This window comes from Tachysurus vachellii, chromosome 3 (genome assembly GCF_030014155.1).
Source record: "Tachysurus vachellii isolate PV-2020 chromosome 3, HZAU_Pvac_v1, whole genome shotgun sequence".
Lineage (NCBI taxonomy): Eukaryota > Metazoa > Chordata > Actinopteri > Siluriformes > Bagridae > Tachysurus > Tachysurus vachellii.
The window spans coordinates 1,150,550-1,159,397 of NC_083462.1; the positions used below are offsets into that span (position 1 = coordinate 1,150,550).

At 40.5% G+C, this 8,848-nt stretch overlaps 1 protein-coding gene and 3 non-coding genes across 4 annotated transcripts in view; all 4 read left to right on the plus strand.

Moving 5' to 3' along the window:
• The first annotated feature begins 3,871 nt into the window (after positions 1-3,871).
• LOC132843706 (U12 minor spliceosomal RNA) lies at positions 3,872-4,026 on the plus strand. The gene has a single exon (XR_009648235.1). It is a non-coding gene; the product is annotated as a U12 minor spliceosomal RNA (small nuclear RNA).
• Positions 4,027-5,791: 1,765 nt separating this feature from the next.
• On the plus strand, positions 5,792-5,946 carry LOC132843708 (U12 minor spliceosomal RNA). The gene has a single exon (XR_009648237.1). It is a non-coding gene; the product is annotated as a U12 minor spliceosomal RNA (small nuclear RNA).
• A 695-nt stretch (positions 5,947-6,641) lies between these two features.
• On the plus strand, positions 6,642-6,796 carry LOC132843707 (U12 minor spliceosomal RNA). The gene has a single exon (XR_009648236.1). It is a non-coding gene; the product is annotated as a U12 minor spliceosomal RNA (small nuclear RNA).
• Positions 6,797-7,638: 842 nt separating this feature from the next.
• fam234b (family with sequence similarity 234 member B) overlaps positions 7,639-8,848 on the plus strand; it is an 11,000-nt gene continuing 9,790 nt past the window's right edge. Inside the window, exon 1 of the mRNA XM_060865204.1 lies at positions 7,639-7,967. Coding sequence (XP_060721187.1) covers positions 7,931-7,967 — 37 coding nt within the window. The 5' untranslated portion in view covers positions 7,639-7,930. The remainder of the gene's footprint in view (positions 7,968-8,848) is intronic.

The window sequence follows — 8,848 nt, forward strand, 5'->3', positions numbered from 1 at the left end:
GATGCTTGGACATCCCGGGCCACTGAATCATTCGTAACGATAACAGCGCACTACATAACGACTGAGTGGAATCTGGTCTCGTATGTACTACAGACAAGAGCGATGCATTATTTTCTTCAGAAAAACCTTGACATTAAATAAAAAGACAAATATAAATACAAATGAAAGAAACCTGTAAAATCCAAGTTTAAAGGTTCTGAGAATGTTCAACATCTGTAAATAGTTTATTGTTTATATTTGTTTGTTTTCTTTAGGAATCCTGCAAGCACTTTATTTTTTCATTGATATTAAGCAGATATAATTCTTTTGTTCAGATCAAAATTTTATATTTTATATTTAGTTTAACTAAATAATCCTGCAAGCACTTTATTTTTCATTGATATAAAGCAGATGTAATTCTTTTGTTCAGATCAAAATGTTAGGACACTGCATGCTACAATTGTAAACTGAAACTGTGAAGCTTTAATAGCAGGGTCTAAAAATATATATGGTCTGTTTATAACAGCTAACATTTAATACATTTAATTTAAACATTTAATACATTTAAGAAATCCTGCAAGCACTTTATTTTTCCCCCTTTATTCATACTGCACATAAAGTGGTTCAATCATATTGAATGTTACAGGGGCTAATTAATGCAAATGCAGTTCCCACTGGGTTCTGGTTAAATAAAAAACATTTTTTTGCTAAGGTTTGCATATGGTGGTGTTCTTGACAGCTTCCCTAAAACTTTATCCTATAACTAAAATAAGAAATATCCCAATATATCGCCTTGCTTACAATATCGCAATGTATCGCAACATATCGTATCGCAGCCCCGTATCGTGTTACGTATCGTATCGCCAGATTCTTGCCAATACACAGCCCTATACAGTATGCACACTGGTCACACTATTTAGTGTATTTGTCCTGTATTGTTTTGTATTGTCTGTTTGTTTTCATTGTCTCACACTGTTGCACTTTATGTGACAGGGACTTAAGTCTTTAGCTCTCTGTCGTTCTATGTAGCTTTATGTTGTTCTATGTAGCTCCATGGACCTGGAGAAATGCTTCATGTCACTGTTTACTGCGTCAGATATATATAGGGTTAAAATGACAATAAAAGCTTCTTGACTCGACTTGAAGACTTTGTTCCAGATGTAAAAAGCACATGTCAGAAACACATCAGATTAAGAGTGAGACTGAACACTGATGATCTCACCACGAGCCTCTGGTGGACAGAATTCTGATGTGAAGAAGAACTAAGAACGATCATGTATCTTAGTCCAGAAAATAAAGGTGATCATTGTGCAACAGAAAAGACAGAAAAGCATATGACAGAATTCTAGCCATATGCAACACCAAGAAATCAGAAACTACAACCTTAAGGATGTGATAAACATCAAACACAGGGGTCACAACAACCGCAAAGACTGAATAGAGACTAAATCATGAGGTAAATATACAGGGAGTGCAGAATTATTAGGGAAGTTGTATTTTTGAGGATTAATTTTATTATTGAACAACAACCATGTTCTCAATGAACCCAAAAAACTCATTAATAGCAAAGCTGAATATTTTTGGAAGTAGTTTTTAGTTTGTTTGTAGTTTTAGCTATTTTAGGAGGATATCTGTGTGTGCAGGTGACTATTACTGTGCATAATTATTAGGCAACTTAACAAAAAACAAATATATACCCATTTCAATTATTTATTTTCACCAGTGAAACCAATATTACATCTCAACATTCACTAATATACATTTCTGACATTCAAAAACAAAACAAAAACAAATCAGTGACCAATATAGCCACCTTTCTTTGCAAGGACACTCAAAAGCCTGCCATCCATGGATTCTGTCAGTGTTTTGATCTGTTCACCGTCAACATTGCGTGCAGCAGCAACCACAGCCTCCCAGACACTCTTCAGAGAGGTGTACTGTTTTCCCTCCTTGTAAATCTCACATTTGATGATGGACCACAGGTTCTCTATGGGGTTCAGATCAGGTGAACAAGGAGGCCATGTCATTAGTTTTTCTTCTTTTAGACCCTTTCTTGCCAGCCACGCTGTGGAGTACTTGGACGCGTGTGATGGAGCATTGTCCTGCATGAAAATCATGTTTTTCTTGAAGGATGCAGACTTCTTCCTGTACCACTGCTTGAAGAAGGTGTCTTCCAGAAACTGGCAGTAGGACTGGGAGTTGAGCTTGACCCCATCCTCAACCCGAAAAGGCCCCACAAGCTCATCTTTGATGATACCAGCCCAAACCAGTACTCCACCTCCACCTTGCTGGCGTCTCAGTCGGACTGGAGCTCTCTGCCCTTTACCGATCCAGCCACGAGCCCATCCATCTGGCCCATCAAGACTCACTCTCATTTCATCAGTCCATAAAACCTTAGAAAAATCAGTCTTCAGATATTTCTTGGCCCAGTCTTGACGTTTCAGCTTGTGTGTCTTGTTCAGTGGTGGTCGTTTTTCAGCCTTTCTTACCTTGGCCATGTCTCTGAGTATTGCACACCTTGTGCTTTTGGGCACTCCAGTGATGTTGCAGCTCTGAAATATGGCAAAACTGGTGGCAAGTGGCATCTTGGCAGCTGCACGCTTGACTTTTCTCAGTTCATGGGCAGTTATTTTGCGCCTTGGTTTTTCCACACGCTTCTTGCGACCCTGTTGACTATTTTGAATGAAACGCTTGATTGTTCGATGATCACGCTTCAGAAGCTTGGCAATTTTAAGAGTGCTGCATCCCTCTGCAAGATATCTCACTATTTTTGACTTTTCGGAGCCTGTCAAGTCCTTCTTTTGACCCATTTTGCCAAAGGAAAGGAAGTTGCCTAATAATTATGCACACCTGATATAGGGTGTAGATGTCATTAGACCACACCCCTTCTCATTACAGAGATGCACATCACCTAATATGCTTAATTGGTTGTAGGCTTTCGAGCCTATACAGCTTGGAGTAAGACAACATGCATAAAGAGGATGATGTGGTCAAAATACTCATTTGCCTAATAATTCTGCACTCCCTGTATGTACAAACTGATCACTGTTAATACTGTTAATATGAGTGATGATGATAAACTATAAGAACAATCTGGTTTTATCACTTCAACTCTTTACTCTGCTCTTTGTGTCTGTGATGATTGGAACATTTGTTATAAAGATTTCACATGATACCCAACAGACACTGAGTACAACAACAGGTGTAAATGTGTTGCTGCTCCATCCTCCAGTCCTGCAGGTGGCGCAGAGGAGCAGGAAATCAACAAAGACGAAGAAAAAACAATGCGTTGCTTTTTAAAGCTGTTTAAACGCCGTTAAAGCAAAATGTTTACTATAACACGAAATTAATGATTTTAAACTTATAACTTATATAAGTATATAACTTATAAACTTGTATAAAAATAGCCACATTCAGCTGAAATGTCAGCTCCGTTTCCTGTTTTATTTCCTTATTGAACTGCCGCCAGTTGAATGATCATTAAAGATCATTAATAATATAACTTTTTATATGATATAAAAGCTGGTTAATACAAACAAATGTGAATTAGCGCTTATAATAAGGATTAATGTTTGTTTACGTGTGAAATCAAAATAAATAAACCCGTCGGAGTTCCTGGCCAATCAGAACACGGTATTACAGTGACGTCACGTTACATCCCACAATGCACCGCCGTCTGAACGTCATGAATATAAAGATTCTTTCTATATCTAACATTTGTGAGTGGATTTTAAAGTGCGTGTGTTGTGTTGTTGTGTTTGTGGTGTATTATAGAGTGAGTGTGTGTGTATATTGTGTTGAATGAGTGTGTAAAGAGTTACAGTGTGATGTTCACCCTGAGTGTGCAGTGTGTTCTATACACTGACTCTCATCACTAACACAGGATCTCGTCATGCCTTAAACTGATGAGTAAGGAAAATAACGATGCGGGGTGACGCCCGCGTCCTCGTGTACATTCGCGAGAAGAATTTTTGCAGGGGTACAGGTCTGTCTGCTGAGGTGACTCATCTACTTCATGAGATGCCTCGTGGAGCTAGGATCTGCCCCAATACACCCCATACTGTGGAAAAATAGATCAATACTGAGCCAGGATCTGCCCCAATATACCTCATACTGTGGAAAAATAGATCAATACTGAGCCAGGATCTGCCCCAATATACCTCATACTGTGGAAAAGTAGATTAATACTGAGCCAGTATCTGCCCTAATACTGTGGAAAAGTAGATTAATACTGAGCCAGGATCTGCCCCAATACACCTCATACTGTTGAAAAATAGATCAATACTGATCTGGGATCTGCCCTAATACTGTGGAAGAATAGATTAATACTGAGCCAGGATCTGCCCCAATACCAATCCTTCGTGGAAAAATAGATCAATATTCTTCTATACTGTAGAATAGTAGATTAATACTGAGCTAGGATCTGCCCCAATGCTAGCAAAAATAGATCAATATTGAGCTGAGATCTACCTCAATAGAAAAATCTATCCTGTGGAAAAATAGATTAATACTGAGCTAGCATCTGCCCCAATGCACTCCTATTTTGTGGAAAAATAGATCAATATTGAGCTAGAATCTGCCCCAGTACACCCCTATACTGTGGAAAAATAGATCAATACTAAGCTGCGATCTGCCCCAATCAAGTCAAGTCAAGTCAAGAAGTCAAGAAGCTTTTATTGTCATTTCAACCATATATAGCTGTTGCAGTACACAGTGAAATGAGACAACGTTTCTCCAGGATCAAGGTGCTACATAGAAACAAAGACAGGGCTAAAGACTTGTAAGCAGTCTTAGCCACATAAAGTGCAACTGTGCAACCTGGTGCAAACAGTGCAGGACAAGACAAACAAGACAGACAAGACAGTGCAGGACAAAAGACAGTGCAGGACTAAAGACAGTGCAGGACCAGACAGTGCAGGACAAGACAGTGCAGGACAATGACAGTGCAGACACAAGTTACAAGACAATACAAAAAGTACAAAAAATGCAGTACACAAAAGACAATAAATAGTAAACAGTCACAGAAACAGCGCCGACCGACCAGTGTTAATACTGTATGTGTTAATATAGTATGTGCGAAATGGCTGAGATATTGTACAGTATGTGCAAAAACGGCTGAAATGTTGGGACAGTTTGTGCAAAAAACAGCAGACAAGGTGTGCAAAACAGCATGTAAACAGTTTGCTGGATTGTAAGCAGCATGTAAACAGTATGTTGTGTCAGTGTGTGTGTTTTGTGAGGGTCTATGCAGTCCATACAGATGATGTGTGTGTATGTTGTGCTCAGTACAGTACATTTCAGTTGTTGAGAAGTCTGATGGCTTGTGGGAAGAAACTGTTACACAGTCTGGTCGTGAGGGCCCGAATGCTTCGGTACCTTTTTCCAGATGGCAGGAGGGTGAAGAGTGTGTGTGAGGGGTGTGTGGGGTCATCCACAATGCTGTTGGCTTTGCGGATGCAGCGTGTGGTGTAAGTGTCTGTGATAGAGGGAAGAGAGACCCCAATGATCTTCTCCGCTGTCCTCACAATCCGCTGCAGGGTCTTGCGTTCTGAGATGGTGCAGTTCCCGAACCAGACAGTGATGCAGCTGCTCTGCATCACTATACCCCCAATACCCCCCCCTATAGTGATATGAGCTCCACATCACCCTGAGATCCACATAATTATATTATCCACATCACTATGAGATCCACATCATTAATATCCATGGACATTGTGTTGAATGAGTGTGTAAAGAGTTACAGTGTGATGTTCACCCTGAGTGTGCAGTGTGTTCTATACACTGACTCTCATCACTAACACAGGATCTCGTCATGCCTTAAACTGATGAGTAAGGAAAATAATGATGCGGGGTGACGCCCGCGTCCTTGTGTACATTCGCGAGAAGAATTTTTGCAGGGGTACAGGTCTGTCTGCTGAGGTGACTCATCTACTTCATGAGATGCTTCGTGGAGCTAGGATCTGCCCCAATACACCCCATGCTGTGGAAAAATAGATTAATACTGAGCCAGGATCTGCCCCAATATACCTCATACTGTGGAAAAATAGATCAATACTGAGCCAGGATCTGCCCCAATACACCTCATACTGTGGAAAAATAGATCAATACTGATCTGGGATCTGCCCTAATACTGTGGAAAAGTAGATTAATACTGAGCCAGGATCTGCCCCAATACCAATCCTTCGTGGAAAAATAGATCAATATTCTTCTATACTGTAGAATAGTAGATTAATACTGAGCTAGGATCTGCCCCAATGCTAGCAAAAATAGATCAATATTGAGCTGAGATCTACCTCAATAGAAAAATCTATCCTGTGGAAAAATAGATTAATACTGAGCTAGCATCTGCCCCAATGCACTCCTATTTTGTGGAAAAATAGATCAATATTGAGCTAGAATCTGCCCCAGTACACCCCTATACTGTGGAAAAATAGATCAATACTAAGCTGCGATCTGCCCCAATACCCCCCCTATAGTGATATGAGCTCCACATCACCCTGAGATCCACATAATTATATTATCCACATCACTATGAGATCCACATCATTAATATCCATGGACATTGTGTTGAATGAGTGTGTAAAGAGTTACAGTGTGATGTTCACCCTGAGTGTGCAGTGTGTTCTATACACTGACTCTCATCACTAACACAGGATCTCGTCATGCCTTAAACTGATGAGTAAGGAAAATAACGATGCGGGGTGACGCCCGCGTCCTTGTGCACATTCGCGAGAAGAATTTTTGCAGGGGTACAGGTCTGTCTGCTGAGGTGACTCATCTACTTCATGAGATGCCTCGTGGAGCTAGGATCTGCCCCAATGCACCCCATACTGTGGAAAAATAGATCAATACTGAGCCAGGATCTGCCCCAATACACGTCATACTGTGGAAAAATAGATCAATACTGATCTGGGATCTGCCCTAATACTGTAGAAAAATAGATTAATACTGATCTGGGATCTGCCCCAATACCCCCTATAGTGATATGAGATCCACATAACTATGAGATACACAATATAAGATGTTTAAACAGAACTGAAATGCATTTAAAATAAAATGTGCTTGTGTTATGGAGTATTTATCACTAATATTATTGTTTTTGTGGTGCACATTTTATATATATATGGAGCTGGGAGCACTGAACACCTGAGATATATATATAATATATATAATAAAAAGTAATGAACCTAAAATAGTACGAAGACACAGAAATACGATTAAAAGAAATAAAAATGAGTGTTTTTTTGTTCTTTTCACTCGTACAACACATAACACTACTGTGTATGTTTGTGTATGTGACTAAAATAAAACAACACTATTATTAGTACTGACTAATGAGCGGTAGTTTTTTTAGTTCTGAACACTTCTGAACTTCCCCTGAATAGTTTTAGGTTGATTACATCACAAGTTTGTGTCCTAGTGAAATAGAGAGTCTGCACAATGCTGATAATCTGCATATGGGGCGTGGTCACGGGCAGCGGGCGTGTCTACACAGGACATACCCCCATCTGCATATGGGGCGTGGTCACGGGCAGTGGGCGTGTCTACACCGTATCCGTGGTGCCAGGACCCTGGTGTGTGTCGGTGTTAGTGATCTCTAACGTGTCCTTATGCCTTAAACTGATGAGTAAATAGGATACTGGTGGTGATCCTCGTGTCCTCATGTTTACTCACGTGTTTATTTTTACATATTACACGTGTAGATAACTGTTTATTGTTGTTGGTTGTTTTATAGTAAAGTTTTATTAAGGTGGTTTTTGAGGTACATTGCAGTGTATAATAACGGGAGACACAACATTCCCCAGAATGCATTGCGCCTTTGTGATCCTGCCCCTCTAGATTTAGCTCCATTTCGGATCATAGTGAGCACACAGATCATAGTGAGAGCACAGATCGTAGTGAGCACGCGGACGCGCGTGCAGGACCGTTATTGTGTTTACTGTCATTGGCGATGGCAACGGCTCTGTCACGTGCGCTCAAACTACCAGGTAAGAGACTGCAGCATGCTAACATGCTAACGACATCCTACAGTGTGTATGAACAAAAGGTGTGTGTGAGAGAGACAAGGGGACAAACGGGATGCGTAACAAACCGCTATATCACGGGCAGGTTTGTTAACGTTATTAACATTAATAACATTATTAACACTGTGATGGGTTTGTAAATGAAGTGACGTCATGGTGTTAATTGGGTGACGGCACCATTACACCAGGTCAGGGCACCAGATCAGCTCCATTCATTCACCCCAGGAGAAAGTCACGGCTTCCTCTATACCATTATAAACAACTGATATTTTGGGTTTTTACTTGCACTTGTACAGCTGATTTAACTGCACAGGTCATGGTCTGATAATAATAATAATAATAATAACAACAACAACAACAACAATAATATCAATAATAAGAATAAGAAGAACAATAATAGGGTGGCACGGTGTCTTAGTGGTTAGCACGTTCACCTCCACCTTGTGTGTGTGGAGTTTGCATGTTCTCCCCGTGCCTCGGGGGTTTCCTCCGGGTACTCCGGTTTCCTCCCCCGGTCCAAAGACATGCATGGTAGGTTGACTGGCATCTCTGGAAAATTGTCCGTAGTGTGTGATTGCGTGAGTGAATGAGTGTGTGTGTGTGTGCCCTGTGATGGGTTGGCACTCCGTCCAGGGTGTATCCTGCCTTGATGCCCGATGACGCCTGAGATAGGCACAGGCTCCCCGTGACCTGAGGTAGTTCAGATAAGCGGTAGAAGATGAATGAGTGAGAACAACAATAATAACAATAATAATGACAATAATAACAATAACAATAATAGTAATAACAATAACAATGATCAGTTAAACCGAACTGACCTGCTGTTGTCTTAGTGCTGTGTTTTA